The sequence below is a fragment of the Gorilla gorilla genome, chromosome 16 (assembly GCF_029281585.2).
Source record: "Gorilla gorilla gorilla isolate KB3781 chromosome 16, NHGRI_mGorGor1-v2.1_pri, whole genome shotgun sequence".
In the NCBI taxonomy this organism is placed as follows: domain Eukaryota; kingdom Metazoa; phylum Chordata; class Mammalia; order Primates; family Hominidae; genus Gorilla; species Gorilla gorilla.
The window spans coordinates 79,463,966-79,483,739 of record NC_073240.2 but is presented as its reverse complement, the minus strand read 5'-3'; the positions used below and the strand labels follow the sequence as shown (position 1 = coordinate 79,483,739).

The 19,774-nt window shown below is 41.5% G+C and overlaps 1 protein-coding gene across 6 annotated transcripts in view; it reads right to left on the bottom strand.

Moving 5' to 3' along the window:
- Positions 1-18,674, bottom strand: part of CHRNA5 (cholinergic receptor nicotinic alpha 5 subunit) — a 28,689-nt gene extending 10,015 nt beyond the window's left edge. For all 6 annotated transcript variants that reach the window (XM_055363927.2, XM_055363930.2, XM_055363931.2 and 3 more), the window contains exons 1-2: positions 18,358-18,674; positions 3,136-3,287 (exon numbers count right to left, since the gene is read on the bottom strand). In XM_055363927.2, the coding sequence (XP_055219902.2) occupies positions 3,136-3,287; positions 18,358-18,463 (258 nt within the window). In that variant the 5' untranslated portion in view covers positions 18,464-18,674. The remainder of the gene's footprint in view (positions 1-3,135; positions 3,288-18,357) is intronic.
- Between the last annotated feature and the right edge of the window lie 1,100 nt (positions 18,675-19,774).

The following is a 19,774-nucleotide window of genomic DNA, read 5'->3' as shown; positions in this document are numbered from 1 at the left end:
TTCATTTTTTTGGCTCTTCTCTCAAGAAGCAACCCTTCCCCAACTTCTCTGCTTGGTTACCCCTTCCTTCTACCACTTTCTACAAATGTTCCTCAAGGATCAGGTTCCTGCTCTTCCCACTAACTTTAAAAACTCATCAAAGTGGGAGGTGAGAGGCAAGGGCAAAAACAAAAAAAAAAACTCATCAAAGTTTTCAACAGTCACCTCCAGGCCAGCAATTCCAGATGGACATCCTTGTTCTCATCTGTCATCTCAGAGCCAGTCTTGACTTCCCAAAAGCTAGTGAACATTTTCTTTGGAATTAACACCTCAAACCACAATCAAACTCATCATCTTCTCTGCCCTACTCCCATAACAATGAAGAGTATTTTTCTTTTTTTTTTTCTTTTCTTTTTTTTTTTTTTTTTTTGAGACAGAGTCTCGCTCTGTCACCCAGGCTGGAGTGCAGTGGCGCAATCTCGGCTCACTGCAAGCTCTGCCTCCCAGGTTCACACCATTCTCCTGCTTCGGCCTCCCGAGTAGCTGCGACTACAGGTGCCCGCCACCACGCCCAGCTAATTTTTTTGTATTTTTTAGTAGAGACGGGGTTTCACCGTGTTAGCCAGGATGGTCTCAATCTCCTGACCTCATGATCCACCCGCCTCGGCCTCCCAAAGTGCTGGGATTACAGGCGTGAGCCACTGTGCCCGGCCGACAGTATTTTTCAAATGTGTTACTCTTCCACTCTAATCACCTAGGCTTCAAAATATGATGCCTCCCTCCATATTCAGTGGTCAAGTCCTGTTCCTTCTTGTATGTGGTCTTCTAACTTGCCTTTCATTTTCTAGTCTCTCTTTCGCTCCTCAAAACCATGTACATTACTGTTTTACTGATCTTCTGAAAGTACTGCTTTGATCGTGTCTGCTGCCTATCAGGTCTCTCACTCATTCAGCATTTACTATGTACCAGATACCGTGCTAGGTTCTGGGACAGATACAAGAAATAAAGTTCACCCAGCTTTGAAGATGAAATGCCAGAGCACATGAGTACCAGTGAGTGTAATGGGCACCATATAAAAGTGCAAAAAAAAAAAATTTTTGAACACAGGAGAGGCTGTCTTATGGATTCTGGAAAGATTTCACAAAGGGTCTGACAGATGAATTTGGCCTTGAATAATAAATGGCTAGTGCCAGTAGGAAAGTTCTCCCAAGAAGTAAACATGGCAGGAGTAAAGACGAAGTGGCATGCAGGGATCCTCCTCACCTTCTCCACCGTCCAGTCAGACCACTCCTGTATGCCAGGGCTCCCAACATTCATCTTTTGATCTAAACAGCTGTACAGGAAGGCTCAGTTATCACTTATATACCTACAATTATATTGTTCCTTTGTACTTAAATACTTTTCCTCTCTGCCACGTGAAACCCTACACTTCCTACAAAGGCAACTCTGGTGCCACCTCATCTACCCTACCTTCTTTGATAAGGTCATTCATTAAGATCTGAATTCCCAGCTCCTTCTGGCATCATGATTTAGTGCTACAGTTTTCTACACCATTTGTGTGCCAATGACCTCAACCAGAGACATCTTTGAGAGCAAGCCCCACCCACCTTACTTTTTCTTTTTTTTTTTTTTTTGAGACAGAGTCTTGCTCTGTTGCCCAGGCTGGAGTGCAGTGGTGCAATCTCAACTCACTGCAACCTCTGCCTCCCAGGGTTCAAACGATTCTCCTGTCTCAGCCTCCTGAGTAGCTGGGATTACAGGCATGGACCACCACCCAGCTAATTTTTGTATTTTTGGTAGAAATGGGGTTTTGCTATATTGGCCAGGCTGGTCTGGAACTCCTTACCTCAAGTGATCCACCCACCTTGGCCTCCCAAAGTGCTGGGATAACAGGCATGAACCACCACACCTGGCTACCACCTTACTTTTCCACTTTCCTATTTTCATTTAAAATCTCCCCATATTGACTAGCTAAGGGCTGAGCACACACAGTCCATATATATTCATTAACCTTTCTGGAAGCAATTAGATGACATAGCAATAGACTTTGAAAAAGGTATATCCTTTGGTTCACCAACTGCCTTTCTTAAGGAAAGGAGACATTCAGGCATTTGTGTACAAATATATTCATCGCTGTTAATTATAATAAGAAAAATTGGAAACAAGCTTCTGTTCAAAATGGGAGAATGCTTAAATTATAGATGAAATATGTAACCATTAAAAATTATATTTGGAGAGTATGTAATGACATAGGAAAATGTTCATCATGTCATAGTAGAGAAAAAGCAGTAATCAAAATTATTTCTAAAATATTATTCCAATTTTGTAACATATACACAAAGACAGACTGGCAAGAAACACAACTAATTATTAACATTAGTCATCTCCGGGTAGTAGAATTACAGTCACTTTTTATTTTCTCATTTGTATTTTTTGCACTTTCCAAATTCTCTACAAAAATCAAGCATTGCTTCTGTAATCAGAACATAAAGCACATCTATAAATGTTATTTTAAAACATACATATATATAAATATACATATACTTGGTTATTTTGGGAACACAACAGGGAAATAATTATTGATTTACATGTTCAGAACAAGAAGAAACCAGTTTAAAAATTGGCATGAATGTTTTAGTTTAAATAGATAGGATCTCTTGACAATAAGTACAATTTATCAAGGGAACTTATTCTACTAATGAACGTCACATAGAAAAATTTCTGAAATGTTTTAAGTGTGAGCCCAAGATAATGATCTCTTGTGATACTTTTAGTTCCTAAGAATCTATCACTCTATTTTTGGACTTTTTCTCTTGAACTTAAAAATTTATTTTCTTTTCCCTACTTTCAAGCTAACTTTTTGAAACTATTTTTAACACATTTAAGGAATACACAATGTTTTAGATCTTTGAATTTGTTAAAGATAGACTTATAATTACCAAATTGAGATAAACAGTTTCTAAACTATAAAATATATAAACACAGTGTGTTATCATATATGTGACACAATCACTACTTTTCCCTGGTGAGTTCCTTCAGGCAAAGGACTGTTTCAATCACCTTTGTAATCCTTGGTGCCTAGCATAGTGCCTGGGCACACACCAGGCTCTCACTAAATCTGTGGGAAATTGAGTGTAGAAGGATATGCACACCTACCACATCCACCAATTGAGATATTGCAAGTCCAAATTTTATTTTTATTTTGTCATTCAGGTGTTCCACAGGACGAATCCATCTTTCGTAGTCTTGAAATAAATCCTTAAGCAAACTATCTTCATGTTTTGCAATAGAAGAAGGTTCAGATAATCCTGTATAACAAATTTTTAAAAGTTAATGTACTGGCTTCTCTCCCACCAGATACCTGTACTTTCAAACAAAAGTTCAAACCCAGGAGGCAAAGGTTGCAGTGAGCCAAGATCGGGCCACTGCACTCCAACCTGGGCCATGGAGAGAGACTCTGTCTCAAAAAAAAAAAAAAAAAAAAAAGGAAAAAAAAGTTCAGATTATTAATGAACCAAACTACAATTTAGGCTATTATTAACACAGCTTTTAAAATGAAATATTAATATAAGTATTTCTGATAGAATAAGGGACACTCTGGTTCAGATATGTCTTAGTTAAATCAGACTGACTATGGAATATGCTGAGCTCCTTAAGAAACACTGAGTACTCAATACAGAATAATTTCAAATCTAAATAATAAAAGCTTTTAAATTGCCAGGGTGGCAGGAGTTATCTTGAAATTCCAAACCTAGAAAGCAGATATACTAAAGCAAAGCTCATTTATCAATTATAAATGTTAAAATTGCTTTAATTTGCATAATCTTTTTTTTTTTTTTTTTTTTTTTTAAGACGGAGTCCTGCCTGGTCTCCCAGGCTGGAAGTGCAGTGGTGCAATCTCGGCTCATTGCAACCTCTGCCACTGGGATTCAAGCAATTCTCCACCTCAGCCTCCCGAGTAGCTGAGACTACAGGTATCCACCACCACGCCTGGCTAATTTTTGTATTTTTAGTAGAGATGGGGTTCCACCATGTTGGCCAGACTGGTCTTGAACTTCTGACCTTCAGCAATCTGCCCGCCTCAGCTTCCCATAGTGCTGGGATCACAGCTGTGAGCCACTGTCCCTGGCCTGTCATAATCTTAATATGAAAATATATAAATATTGAATGATTGATTTAGCTTTGACATACTTTGCTACTATACTTGTATAAAACTATACATTTGTATAAAACTGCTTTTTAGGGAATAAGGAAGGAAGAACTCGAAGATAGCAGATAGCATGCTGTCCTGGAAGCTAAATGAAGAAAATGCAGCAAGAAGGGTTGAGCCTCCCCATCTACTGATGCTACTCATGAGACATGGAGAGGCAGCTGAGAACTGAGTGTTGGATTAGCAACAGTGAGGTCAATGGTGAATCTAACAAAAGCCATCTACGGGAAGAGAAGAGAGATGAACTGGAGTATGTTTAAGACAGAGTGCAAAGACAGGAATGATCTCTTTCCAAAAGTTATGCTGATATAGGGATACTGAGGATAAAGAATCAAGAAACGTTTATTTCAAGATCAGTAAAAAAAATAAATAGGCGGTGGCTCACGTCTGTAATCCCAGCACTTTGGGAAGCTGAGGCGGACAGATTACCTGAGGTAAGGAGTTCGAGACGAACCTGGCCAACATGGTGAAACCCTGTCTCTACAAAAAATACAAAAATTAGTCAGGCATGGTGGCACATGCCTGTAATCCCAGCTACTTGGGAGGCTGAGGCAGGAGAATTGCTTGAGCCCGGGAGACAGAGGTTGCAGTGAGCCGAGATTGTGCCACTGCACTCCAGCGTGGCCAACAGAACGAGACTCTGTCTCAAAAAACAAACAAACAAACAAACAAATAAATAAATAAATAAATGTATGTATATGTGTGAATGTGAACATGGTTGGCTAAATAATTCACAGGGCCCAATGTAAAATGAAGATGAGGAATTCCCGTTCAAAAATCAGGAAACATGTACCATTAAATATACTAAAAAGAAACTTGTTTCTTCAAAAAAATCTATTTAAGGACCTAAGTTGTTAAAAAAAAAAAAAGTCAAAATATAAAATGTTTTGGATACTATGGCCAAAGACTGGTTAGATTTGGGGATCACAGTTATGCTTATGCTACTACAGAGCTCAAATAAGCGTCTCTGAAGAAATGAGTTTTCACTGTTGTCTGGCCTGGGATCACTTAAGGAAATGTGAAATGTATAAAAATGCAAGCATGACTTTTACTTAAGACTAATGATATTACAAAAAAACCACTTGTTCTTGAAACAAAAATGTCACTGGCTTATTAATCAGCAAAAATATACACATAAGGATTACAGTAGCAAGTGATTGTTCTTCTCCAACCTAAAAGAAATGGTTGGAGAGAAATTAGCACTTTCACAAAATCTTCTCTTTATGATGATAGACCATGTTTTCCATACAGAGATATGAAAGAATATCCAGGTACTCCAGGTGGAGGAAACCTATTTCCTGGTTCTCTTTTTCATAAATAACCTACTCCTCAAGAGTTTGTGTCCTGCTTCCCTGAATAACTAGTTTAATTTAAAAAAATTATTTATTTTTTATTTATTTATCTTGAGACGGAGTCTCGCTCTGTCACCCAGGCTGGAGTGCAGTGGTGTGATCTCGGCTCACTGCAACCACCACCTCCCAGGTTCAAGTGATTCTCTGTTTCAGCCTCCCGAACAGCAGGGACCACAGGCACATGCCACCACGCCTGGCTAATTTTTGTATTTTTAGTAGAGATGGGGTTTCACCCTACTGGTCAGGCTGGTCTTGAACTCCTGACCTTAGGTGATCCACCCGCCTCGGCCTCCCAAAGTGCTGGGATTACAGGCGTGAGCCACTGCGCCAGGCAGTAACTAGTTTAAGATACTTAGTTTAATCTACAAATACTATGGAGTTTGTGTGGTGACGCCTGTAAAAGTCTCCTTATGCTGAAATGCACAGCATTGAACATATTTAGATTAATTTAGAAAATTATACACTAGAGTCATTCTTAATGTTTAAAAGCCATTAATTTTAGAGCTTCAAGTTAAAATAGCATTATTGAACCATTTCTCCTCTTCTAATCCTCCTAATTATAGTCCCTGAAATACCAAAAATTTAAGGGTTAAAAGATAAAAGTATTAATAAATAAAATGTCTTTTTTTTTTTTTTTTTGAGACAGGGTCTCTGTCACTCAGTCTGGAGTGCGATGGTCCAATCTTGGCTCACTGCAGCCTCAACCTCCTGGACTCAAGCGATCCTCCCACCTCAGCCTCCTGAGTAACTGGGACCACAGGCTTGCACCACACCTGGCTGATTTTTTGTATTTTTGGTAGAGATGGGGTTTCACCATGTTGCCCAGACTGGTCTTGAACTCCTGAGCTCAAGCAATCTGCTAGCCTCTGCCTCCCAAAGTGCTGAGATTACAGATGTGAGTCACCGCACCCAGCCTAAAATGTCTGTCAATAGCATCTAAAGGAACCTTTGCCTGAGTGGGGAAAAAACTAGCTTGAATCGCTATCTCAAATCTTCTTTGAAAGAAAGTAGACAGGGTATAAATAAAATAGTAATCCCAACATTCTACCTAATGAGAATCTTCAAGATACTGCTTTGTGAATATCTTCATAATACATCCCATACTAGAAATACCATTTTCTTAGGACACTTTATAGCAGTGTCCAGTGCAAACGTCAAAGGTATCTTAGCATAAAACCTTGATAGTGCACTTAAATTCTTCTTAGCAGTCATGCTTTTTTAGCTGGCTGTAAATGTTTTAAGTTTCCACTGTTCACAAACCTCAGCATGTTAATAGGAGACAATCCAATGCATCCCCTCATTTTACAAATCAGGATATACATATGACCAGAAGGGTTGCTGCTACAGAGTTCATAAACCGCAGAGCTCTGAGGGGCACCTTGGCTTCATGCTCTTATCACCCTAACATCTTCCATCTTGTGACAACTTTCTAGATTAACTTAATGAATGCCACACCCCCGATAGCTCTAGCCCACATTGATGTTTACTTATTCATTCATTTAACAAACATTTATCAGACAGGCACTGGGAACATACTGGTAAACAAAACAGACAACATCGACATTTACAATCCAGTAGGAAAGACTGACGCTATATGTAAGGTAAATTCTAAATAAACTGAATCAAATGGAAAAATTCTTTTTAGTTGTTTTAAATAGTTAATATTTGCTCATCCTATTCAAAATGAACACTTTTTTGGCATCTCTATAGCACTACATATAGGCTGATGACAGTAATTGCTTTTTTTTTTTTTTTTTTTTTTTTTTTTGAGACTGGGTCTCGCCCTGTCACCCAGACTGGAGTGCAATGGCGCCATCACGGCTCACTGCAGCCTGGAACTCCTGGACTCAAGCAATCCTCCCACCTCAGCCTCCCTCCTATCTCAAGCTCCCACAGAGCTGGAACTACAGGTGCGTTCCACCACACCCAGCTAATTTATTTATTTTTTGTAGAGATAGGGTCTCTTTTTGTAGCTCAGGCTGGTCTTGAACTCTTGGGCTCAAGCAATCCTCCCGCCTTAATCTCCCAAAGTGCTACAAGATCCACCACGCCCGGCCTTACTTATTACATTATTACATTTTAATTTTTCTTCCCTTCGTTGTCTTAAAAATAGTTGACTTGGGCCAGGCGCGGTGGCTCACGCCTGTAATCCCAGCACTTTGGGAGGCCGAGGCAAATGGATCACTTGAGGCCAGGAGTTCGAGACCAGCCTGGCCAACATGGAGAAACCCTGTCTCTATTAAAAACACAATAATGAGCTGGGCGTGTAGCACGCGCCTGTGATCCCAGCTACTAGGGAGGCTGAGGTAGGAGGATCTATTGAACCTGGGAGGCAGAGGTTGCAGTGAGCCAAGATTGTGCCACTGCACTCCAGTCAGGTAGACAGAAAGAGACCCTAACTCAAAAACAACAATAACAACAAAAAACAAACAAACAAAACAAAAAACTTGACTTCAAAAGATCCCTTACATCAAAAGGATATACAACCCAGAGAAAATATTTGCAAATCATATATCTGATAGGGGACTTGTATCTAAAATCTATAAAGAACTATTATAAATGAATAATAAAAAGATTCAATAATCCAATTTTTAAATGGGCAGGAGATCTAAATTAACTTAGACATTTCTCCAAAGAAAGGCCAGTAAGCATATGAAAAGATGCTCAACACCTTTAGCCATCAGGAAAACACAAATCAATACCACAATGAAATAGCACTTCACACCTAATAGGATTGGCTATAACCAAAAAGATAGATAAGTTACTCAACTTTGGATATGATTTTTCTTCATCTGTGACACAGGTATTAAAAAAGTACCTCCCTTATGAGGTTATTGTAAGGATTAGCTAACGGTGTAGATATAAGTGCCAGCACAGGGTCGTTCTTATTCTTCCATAAATGATTGCTAAAGTAATGGTAACTGATAGACCAACAAAGACTGTCTCCAGACAGTCCTAGGCAATGGAACTTTGCAAAAATACAAAGGAAGAATATGCTTGTGGCATTGGGCACTCTTAACACAGTGCAATAATGAGTCACTATAAAGCTTTCCTCAAGTCTCTTCTTGAAACCAAATAATAGTAATTATAATACAACCTGCTAATAGCATATAAACCACATATCTCAGAAAAACAAAGGAAACCAAACAGTGAAGCACACTAAAAATAGGATAAGAACAAAAAAAAATTTAATGGGATAATTCTTCTAAAGTAGTTAAAAGTACAGCTGCTAAGAGAAAAACTAAGTTGAATACCTAACAAAGGTATAAATGTGTATACAGTAATGTCACTAACACTTTTATATATTTACATTTTGGTTTTACAAATTCAATTTTAACTCTTACTATCATTCATTGCCTAAAGTTTGAGGAACTGGGAGAATGACATTTTAAAAAATCACAGTCAAATCATTTGGTGAAACCACATTTATTTTCAAAGAAATGTAACCTTGCTCCTTAGTTTTAGTATGGTGAAAAGGAAAGGACACAAAACTGCAAAGCTGAAAACCTTAATTTGAATACTTGGCACCACTAATTAGCTGTTAACCTCCATCCATAAGCCACAATTTTTTTCTTTTCCTTTTTTTTTTTTTTTTTTTTTTAAGACAGGGTCTCACTTGGTCGCCCAAGCTGGAGAACAGTGGCACGATCTTGGCTCACTGCAGCCTCGATCTCCTGTGCTCAAGCAATCCTCCTGCCTCAACCTCCCGAGTAGCTGGGACGACAGGCACTCGCCACCATGCCCAGCTAATTTTTTTGTATTTTTTTGTAGAGACAGGGTTTTGCCATGTTGCTCAGGCTGGTCTTGAACTCCTGAGCTCAAGAAATCCACCTGTCTCGGCCTCCCAAAGTGCTGGGATTACAGGTGTGAGCCACTGCGTCTGGCCCACAATTTTCTAGCCTATATAAAATAAGGATATCTGTTAGCAATATGTCAATAATTGTTAAATGGGTATGGCAATGACTTTTTGATTCATTACTTTGGACCATTCTTGTGAACATTTTTATTTTTCCATTAAAAAACATTAATAAAAAGGAGAACCTCTGCTTAGCTGCTTCACTCTCGTCTGAATCAAATGAAATAAAGTACATTATCTTACTATGTTAGGTAGTGTCTAGGTAGTTTAAGATTTTTTTTTTTTTAAATCTTCTTCACTAAATATAGTATGTAGCCAAAAAGATACCTGAGGATTTTTTTTTTTTTTTTTTGAGACAGCGTTTAGCTCCTGTTGGCCAGGCTGGAGTGCATTGGTGCGATCTCGGCTCACTGCAACCTCCACCTCCCGGGTTCAAGCAATTCTCCTGCCTCAGCCTCCTGAGTAGCTGGGACTACAGGCATGTGCCACCACGCCCAGATAATTTTGTATTTTTAGTAGAGACGGGGTTTCTCCATGTTGGTCAGGCTGGTTTTGAACTCCCGACCTCAGGTGATCCGCCCGCCTTGGCCTCCCCCTGAGGATTTAAAAAACCAATTCTAGGCCGGGCGCGGTGGCTCGCGCCTGTAATCCCAGCACTTTGGGAGGCTGAGGTGGGCGGATCATGAGGTTAGGAGTTTGACACCATCCTGGCCAACATGGTGAAACCCTGTCTCTACTAAAAATACAAAAAAAAAAAAAAAAAAAAAAAAAAAATTAGCCAGGCATGGTGGCGCACACCTGTAGTCCCAGCTACTCAGGAGGCTGAGGCAGAAGAATCACTTGAACCTGGGAGGTGGAGGTTGCAGTGAGCCGAGATTGTGCCACTGCACTCCAGCCTGGGTGACAGAGTGAAACTCCGTCTCAAAAAAAAAAAAAAAAAATTCTAGGAACATTTGATAGTGCTTTGCTCTGGCATTTTTCCATGAAGAATCATGATTTTCTTATCAAAAGGTAATGATTTGGAAAAAAGTCAACCAACATGTTCAGCAACTAAATGTGGATATTAGCAGTCTTTTGCCAACCTGCAGATAAAAACAGACATTAACTATAATTTAAAGTTTCTGCCACAAATTCTTCTTAAATCTTTAGCATCTGCTACAACTTGGCCACACTAGAGCCTAATGTGATATCTTGTTAAATTCATTAGTTCAACAAATGCCAACTAGCTGCTTACTGTGCCAACCTCTGTGCCAGGTGCCAGAGGGAGAACAGAAAACGAAGACCTGGTGCCTGTCTTCCTGGGGTAAAAACTTGCACATTTATTTACCTTATTATATCATACTTATAACTCTATGGCTATGCAAAGTACACCCCACAGTGAGAATGGCGCCCCTGCCACTGCACAGTGCATCACCTGCATATTCCAACACCACTGCAGCTCTGGAGTCTAATACAGGATTTCTCAACTTGGCACCACTGACATTTTGGGCTGGACAATTCTTTGTTGTGGAGGGCTGTCTTGTGCCCTGTATGTTTAGCAGCATCCCTGGCTTCTACCCACTAGACATACCACCGCCTCACATGACAACCAATCATGTCTCCAGACATTGCCAAATGTTGGTGAGGGGGAGCAAAACTGACCCTTCTTGAGAACCACTGTTGTAACACTAGTAGCTAATAAGCAGCAGAAGTAGAACTAGGACCCAGATTTATTTTGTTTTTTCTCAAAATAATGCTATAATTGCAAAAGTAATGTGTGGTCACTGTCAAAATTCAAATCCAGAAGCTCATAAAGAGTAAGAATTCTCCCTCCTCCTCTCCTTCGCCTTCCAAGGGTAACCATTAAGTTTGACGTGTAGATATTTTAAATTACATGCATGTTCACTCACACACAGAAACATGTTTTCCTCTAAGTTCTGCAACTTTTTTTCATTCAATACTATATACCAGCCAGGTGTGGTGGTTCACGCCTGTAATCCCAGCACTTTGGGAGGCTGAGGTGGGGGATCACCTGAGGTCGGGAGTTCGAGACCAGTATGACCAACGTGGAGAAACTCCGTCTCTACTAAAAATACAAAATTAGCCAGGCGTGGTGGTGCATGCCTGTAATCCCAGCTACTTGGGAGGCTGAGGCAGGAGAATCGCTTGAACCCGGGAGGCAGAGGTTGCAGTGAGCCGACATCACGCCACTGAACTCCAGCCTGGGCAACAAGAGCAAAACTCCGTCTCAAAAAAAAAATAAAAAAATAAAAAACACAACCATATAAACTATATACCAGTAGATGTCCAACTATCTCCAGTCTTCCTTCACAAGCTGCAAAGTGATCATTATGAGTGCATTAGACTTTATTTAAGTTTTCACCACTGATTGGCATTTATAGTCTTCAGTGTTTGGTTATTTCTAATAATGCTACAATGGGAAAAAATGCTGTAATTAACAAATCTCTTTTTCCATACTGATGCAAAGATTTCTATAGCAATGATTCTCAGAAGTAAAACTGCTGAGTCAAGGGGACGCACATTTTAAATCTTGCTAGGTGCTGCCAATATCTTCCTTTTCTTCTTCACAGGCTGCCATAAGAAGGAAATAAGATAATATATCTAAAAAGATTTGAAGATTGATGTATATTATACCTCCCCAATTCATAATCAAGGCATTCCCGGAGCAGTTAATCTACCCCTGAAGTCTCCTTGCATCTTTCTGTAAGTTAGCAAAAAGTGACTTGTACTCTTTTGAAAAAAAATCCTCTTTGCAGCAGTCCTAGGAGGGCTATTTTAAGCAACAGCAAGATAAAGCAGTGAACGTAACCATTTTGCAAACGAGGGAAAATGTGTATATCCAACATTTTCAATGTGACAAACAAGAATGCTTACCAATCATTATTTTAAGTATTACAGATAAAATATAGAGGGATTTTTTTCGCTCCAGGATTTTCATTATATTTTATATTGATTTTTATCACAGAATTACAGGATAAAGTTACACTGTAACTGCTATGCCTTAGTAAACTTAATATCTTACCCTGACTCTCAGAACACTCGCAGTAAGAAAACGAATGACCTTAGGTGGTATTAATTTGGGTGCAGTCAATAGTTCTCAAGGAGACGAGACAACTTGCACACTTCAAAAAAAAAAAAAAAAAAGGCAGAGCATCATCAGATCAAGTAAATGCAGAGTTCATTTTCTTAATTTGGGGCTATAAATCTCTCAACAGGCAATAAATATGTATTATGAGCTAGTATATTTACAGTATTATGGAATAAAACACCTAATGGTGCATGAGGTTGCCTGTATGACCTTGAAAAGACTCTTGCAAATTTCCCCCTTAGAGATGTCCAGTTATGAATGAATACTAAGGACTGGAAGAAAATATGGAAAAGTGAAGACAGCTGCTTTGTTAGGACAGCAGGATAATGCTTGTTTTCTTAGCTTCTATTAGCCTTACATTGTTTGGGCTACAATTCATTGTAAATTCACTATTTCCATAATTACTTTCATCGGCTTCCCTTGAGAGTTCACCCAGTTGGTATGAATGTGGAATTTTCTACAACCTTGCTACTTAATTGTGATACACTGACCAACAGTATTCACATCACCTGGGAGCTTGTTAGAAATGCAGAGTCTCAGGCCCTGCTTCTGACCTACTGGATCAGCATCTGCGTTCTGAGGGAATTCCTGTGTACATCTAAGTTTCAGAAGCCCTGGTCAACAAGACCTAGAGAAGTGGTTCTCAAGGGGTAGCAAATGTGAAGAACAATTTTGCCCCCAGGGCACATTTGACAACGTCTGGAGACATTTTTCAGTGGGTGCTACTGGCATCTCATGGCTAGAGACGAGTATGCTGCTAAACATCCTACAAGGCACAGGACGCCCCCTCTCTGACAACAAAGAATAACCCAGTACAAAATTTCAGAGGTTGAGAAATCCTGACCTAGAGGAAAGAGTTTTGCCTAATTCCATACATACAGTTGACTGTAAAATAAAAATGAAAATAAAACCAGATAAAAATAAAACCTAAAAGTTCATATCATCTTTTTTGTCAGAATTCAAATATTCATATTTAACTCCTATTTTTACTGGTAAAAGGCTATATTTTATAATCACACTTTGGAAGAGAAGTGCATGAAGTCACTGAATTAAACACAGTAGGAGGGGCCGGGCGTGGTGGCTCACACCTGTAATCCCAGCACTTTGCGAAGCCAAGGCGGGCGGATCATTCGAGGCCAGGAGTTCAAGACCAGCCTGGCCAACATGGTGAAACCCCGTCTTTACTAAAAAAAAAAAAAAAAAAAAAAAAAAAAAAAAAAAAAATTAGCCGGGTGTGGTGGCGCATGCCTGTAATCTCAGCTACTTGGGAGGCTGAGGCACGAGAATCATTTGGACCCAGGAGCCAGAGGTGTCAGTGAGCCAAGATCATGCCACTGCACTCCAGCCTAGGTGACAGAGCAAGACTCTGCCTCAATAAAAATAATAAATAAATAAACAGCAGGACAAACAATATGTTTCCTCAAAGGAGAACAAAACATCTAAATTAACATTTTTCATCATAGAACAGAAAAGGATAATTTTAAATAATCCTTTCTATCATATTGTCATTATAAAACTATACCCAGGCCAGGCGCGGTGGTTCATGCCTGTAATCCCAACACTTTGGGAGGCCGAGGCAGGCGGATCACCTGAGGTCAGGAGTTTTCAAGACCAGCCTGGCCAAAATGGAGAAACCCCATCTCTACTAAAAATACAAAAATTAGCCAGGCATGGTGGCACATGCCTGTAATCCCAGCTACTTGGGAGGCTGAGGCAGGAGAATCACTTGAACCCAGAGGCAGAGGCTGCAGTGAGACGAGATCATGCCACTGCACTCCAGCCTGGGCGACAGAGCGAGACTCTGCCTCAAAAAAAAAACAAAAACAAAAACAAAAACAAAAAAACACTATACCCATGCTGTTCTGTGGAACAGATGTTTAAAGAAACAAATTCTAAACTTCTTTCAAAAAGAATTCCAGGCCGGGCACGGTGGCTCACGCCTGTAATCCCAGCACTTTGGGACGCCGAGGCGGGCAGGTCATGAGGTCAGGAGATCAGGAGATCGAGACCATCCTGGCTAACATGGTGAAACCCCGTCTCTACTAAAAATACAAAAAATTAGCCAGGCGTGGTGGTGGGTGCCTGTAGTCCCAGCTACTTGGGAGGCTGAGGCAGGAGAACGGCGTGAACCCGGGAGGCAGAGCTTGCAGTGAGCCGAGATTGCACCACTGCACTCCAACCTGGGCAACAGTGCAAGACTCCGTCTCAAAAAAACAAAAAAAAAATTCCAATATTTAACAACTCTAATTGTCGACATGCTTATTTAATAGTGAACTTAAGCTATCATCTGATAATTTAATTCCAATGCTTTAAGAAAAATAATGCTATTAGAAAAAAAGTTCTGTACTGAAATTACTGAACTAAAACTTCATATCCTAATTATAAAAAATTACTTGCTAGATCTAATTTGTAGATTATAGGTTGAAAAAAAAGCTATTCTTACAATTGACTGAAAACCTCAGAGTTCAATCCATAGGCTACATTAATAAATGCAGGTATATCTGCAATGTATCAGGAAATACACAGACAAATGAAATCCTACCCTCCAGCTGCTCAGTCTAGTTCACATATTTAGTATTTCTTGGAAATCAAAATAATTTTAAATTGCAAATTAAATTGTGTATAAAGTTTATGTAAGGACATAAATATAACAAAAGTAAAACTGACAGTCACTATGTGTGTATTTCTGTTAGCTTCTGAAAATGTTAATGAAAATGACTAAAGATGAGAAGAAAAAAATCTTTCACAGCTCTCATTTTCTATGAGTTATTTCATTTTCCTATTTCATTTTCAGCCACTACAGATAGTAATTAAAATTAAGTTTCAACCATTTAAAATGTCACATAGCATGCAGCCATAAAAAAGAATGAGTTCATGTCCTTTGCAGGGACATGGATGAAGCTGGAAACCATCATGCTCAGCAAACTAACACAGGAACAGACACCAAACACCGCATGTTCTCTTTCATAAGTGGGAGTTGAACAATGAGAATCCATGGACACAGGGAGGGGAACATCACACATCAGGGTCTGTCGGGAGGTTGGGGGCAAGGGGAGGGAGAGCATTAGGACAAATACCTAATGCATGCGGGGCTTAAAACCTAGATGACAGGTTGATAGGTGTAGCAAACCACCATGGCACATGTATACCTATGTAACAAACCTGCACGTTCTGCACAAGTATCCCACAACTTAAAGTAATATTTAAAAAAAAATTAAAAAAATAAAATGTCACACAGCTAAGAAATATAACCATTGGCTTTAAAATGTCACATAGCTAAGAAATAGTAAGAAATATAACTAGTTAGGTAGTTAATGACTATCTAACTTCCATAATCACTGTCCCAATCACAGGTCAGTTTAAAATGCTTGTATTATCTTGATGTACTAGTTCATTATACTTTAATATATTATACTTTAATTGTCTCCTGAGCCACTTTCCACAGCTCTGTGACCATTCATCAGCCAAATAATAGCTGCTGGCTGACTAGATATTCTCTTTACCTGGGAACTGGCTCACAGAAAACCACAGAGAAAGGTTACTACTAAGAACCTAAGACGAATATGAAAACAATAAATTGTAAAAATAAAGGTAATTATACTTGAACTTAAAAAACTTAAAGTTGACTTAAAAACATCTACTACCGCCCTTTCATTTTAAAGAGAGAGAAATAAAGAATCAGCAAGGTCAAGTAATACGTCCAAGGAAACACAGACAGCGAGTGGCAGGTCTCTTATTTCCAGACAGTACTTTCAGCCACCCACATGCAACGACAGTTGTACACAAATGCATATTAACAGTTAAGAGCAAGTGTGCAATTACATCATCCATTCAGTATCACTTTGTTCTTCAAGATGATCACTTCTAAGAGCACACAGAATCTTATAATTTTCGAGGTGGAAGGGGGATCCTTTAATGGCCCCTCACCATACAGATGGAGAAACTAATATCCAGAGAGGTAATACTGCTCCACTCCTTCCTTCCGCAAACCTTCACTGGGCTCCTACATTAAGGCAGGTGTTGGCGATACAAAGATAAACAAGAATCACAGTTCTTAAGGAGCTTACATGGAAGCAGGAGGAAACAGAAGTGCAATAGAACCAGATGGTTATTATGAGAGAGATATTAACTAAGTGGGGCAGAAAGCAGGAACTAATCGATTTCACTTTGTTATAACACTGAACACCATGCATGAAGGCAGATAGCTATTTACACTATTTAATGCTGGGCTACAGTGTTTTATATTAAAAGACATGAAACAGATTTTTAAAGTTCAGTTTCATCAAAAGGGGTAGAGAACTACCATTTTCTCGAGTGTCAGGCACTGTGCCTGGCATTTTATATGCATTATTTAATCCTCAAAAGAACTCTGAGAGGTAAGCATGATTATTACCCCCATTTCTTTTCTTTTTTTTTTTTTTTTGAGACGGAGTCTCGCTGTGTTGCCCAGGCTGGAGTGCAGTGGCGCGATCTCGGCTCACTGTAACCTCCGCCTCTCGGGTTCACGTCATTCTCCTGCCTCAGCCTCCTGAGTAGCTGGGACTACAGGCGCGCACCACCACGCCCGGCTAATTTTTTTGTATTTTTAGTAGAGACGGGGTTTCACTGTGTTAGCCAGGATGGTCTCGATCTCTTGACCTCGTGATCTGCCCGCCTCGGCCTCCCAAAGTGTTGGGATTACAGGCGTGAGCCACCGCGCCCGGCCCGCCATTTCTTAAAGAAGGAAAACGGCTGAGAGAAGTTTGTCCAGTGAGGATGCACCACAGCCATAATTTGAATACAGGTTTGCCTGGCTCCAAAATCACATTCCTTTCTCTCTGTTTAACTCTCTCTGCCCAGGATTTTCTTAATTTGTTTAAATCATCCTCCATCTTATTTCTCTTCGGTCTACACTAAGCAATACATCCTGCAATGAATTATTCTAGTCTTATTACTTCCTAAAATCAGGAGCCATAGATTAAAAACCTTAACAAAGGAAAGGCAAGAAAAGGTTCTTGCAATATTTCCCCTATTTAAGAAACTCACTCATAAAACCTGAAATACAGACGTAGTGAACTTCTGTAATCATATCTTGCTTAACGGATGCTTAGCTTTTCTACGTTTAGATCACACCATAGCTGCTCCACAAACGTGTTTTTCTTCAAGGTATTGAGAGAACTGACTCTAAAACTTTCCCAAGCACTTGAAACATGTAGGACTACGCGATTTCTTTTGTTGTTTCCATTCCCGTCCAAAACCTCTTGAAAAACATCAGGCTGAAAAAAGCTGTGCTCTAAGGAGCTAGTGAGGAACTCTGGATGCAAACGATTAGCCCCGAAGCCAGGGTCGGCCGCCTAGCCTGCTACAACACACACCTTTCATCTCCGGCGAAAGGAAAGGTTTTCAAATGCTGCGGTGGGTAGGGGACAGGGATGGAAGAAGAGGCGGCGGGCAGGAGGTGGAAGATAAGTCCCAACCCCTAGAATGAAACCCAGAGTCTCTATATCCCGTAAATAGGCAACAAAATGGGAAGCTTGGCTGCCACCAGGACAGGAAAGCCCTGCTGGACAAGAGTGGCATCTTTTACTGAAAAAGTTGTGTGGAAGTATACGCTAAGCCAGCCTCGTAGTCTCCAGCGATGCAGGTCGTGGAACAACAAAGAAAACCCACCCAAGTAGCCTTTTCTCTGCATTTTAATGAGCAAATCTGGACATTTAAACTGAAACTTCACTCCAAGCCCCCAGGAGAAAAAAACCCACCTCCCCTCGCAACCAGGTTTTCCGGCGGCCGTCGCCTGGCGGCTTCCTGGGCACCGCGATGTGGAGTCCGGGCCAGCTCCCGCTCCGGCCCGCAGCCCCCCGCCCCGCCCCGCCCCTCTGCAGCCCGGGCTTACCTCTCTGCGCGCCGCCCGCCGCGCCCGCTAGACCGCAGCGCCCCGCGACCAGCTGGACCAAGAGCAGCAGGCGGAGCGCGCGGGGCCCTGACCCCCGCGCCGCCATCGCCCCGCGCCCGCGCGGGACCGCGGGCAGCCGCCTCTCGACCGCCGCGCGGGGAGCGCGAGCTCTTGGGGAATGGAGCACTGAGTGTGAGTCGTGAGACAAAACCACGGCAGACGCAGCAGAGGGGCCGCTCCGCGCCACAGCTCCCGCCGGGACAGCAGCCTCAGCCTAGCAGCTTCTGGCGGGCTCGGGACGCATGTGGAAGCTCCCGCGCCTAGCCCCGCCCCTATTTCCCTCTGGCCCCGCCCAATCCTCGCCTTGTTCCTTTTGGCCTAGTCCGGTCTATTCATAGCCCCGCCTCCGATCCCCACCAACCCTTTCCCCACCCCGCCCCGCCTGTGGTCCAACCCTGTCTGCTCCTAGCTCCTCTTTTTCCACGCCTGGCCCAGCCCCATCGCCCTGGCCCCCGCCTCCAGGCCTTCCTTTGGGCAGGTGCGACCCTGGAGCGGAGTTCTAGGAAGGCAAAGACTTGAGGCTGGCATCGCAGGCGCGTCCTTCTCTAACCACCGGATGTCCTTGGCCTAGTCACTGCATACCTTAAGATAACAGCTATTCACTGATGTCTGCTGGGAGCACCAAAAGGGGAAGCAGAGGGACAGATTGCTCCCAGCTGACAGAAAATGTAAATAAAGTAATTCCGAGTTGTGATCAGAAAGAAACAAGCTGGAGGCTGGGGCAGAATCACAGTGGTGGGGGACTTGCTCCAGGCTGCAGCGCTCTCCATGGGCCCCGCTGCCCACTCAAGTCTTTCTCACCAGGAAGTACCAGTCGCAGCTTGACTGCCTCCTGGGGCTGTCGTGCCAGCCAAGGGGTCCCCACCAGGAGACCTGTGTTGTGGATCAGCGAGACAACCCTGGGCAAGTCACTTTCCTCTCTGGGCCTGTTTCCTCGTCTGGAAGCGAGGAACCGAGGCAGATAAACTAGAGGACTCGGGAAGGTACAGCTCTGACACTCACTCAAGCTCTCCCCGGAAATGATATGCAGTCGCCTCAAACGTGGGCATCGCCCTCCGTGTTGTCATCAATTAACATTTGTAAATATTAGTGACTATCTGCTACAGACACTTAGCAACTCCGGTGGAGATTGGTGCCGACTGCTGGAAACCCGTCTCAAATCCCTCCAGACCCTATATTTCATCCTCTCTGTCCATAATTAATTAGAAAGCTTCATTTGGCTGAAGGGATTCAGGCGAATTATCTTTAAACTTCAGTGGCAGAGGGAGCCGCTGACTCTTCACAGAACGCTTTATGGAGTTGACACCTCTAAGACTCATTGTGAGCAAAAATTTCACTCCACCCTCCAGACTAGTAA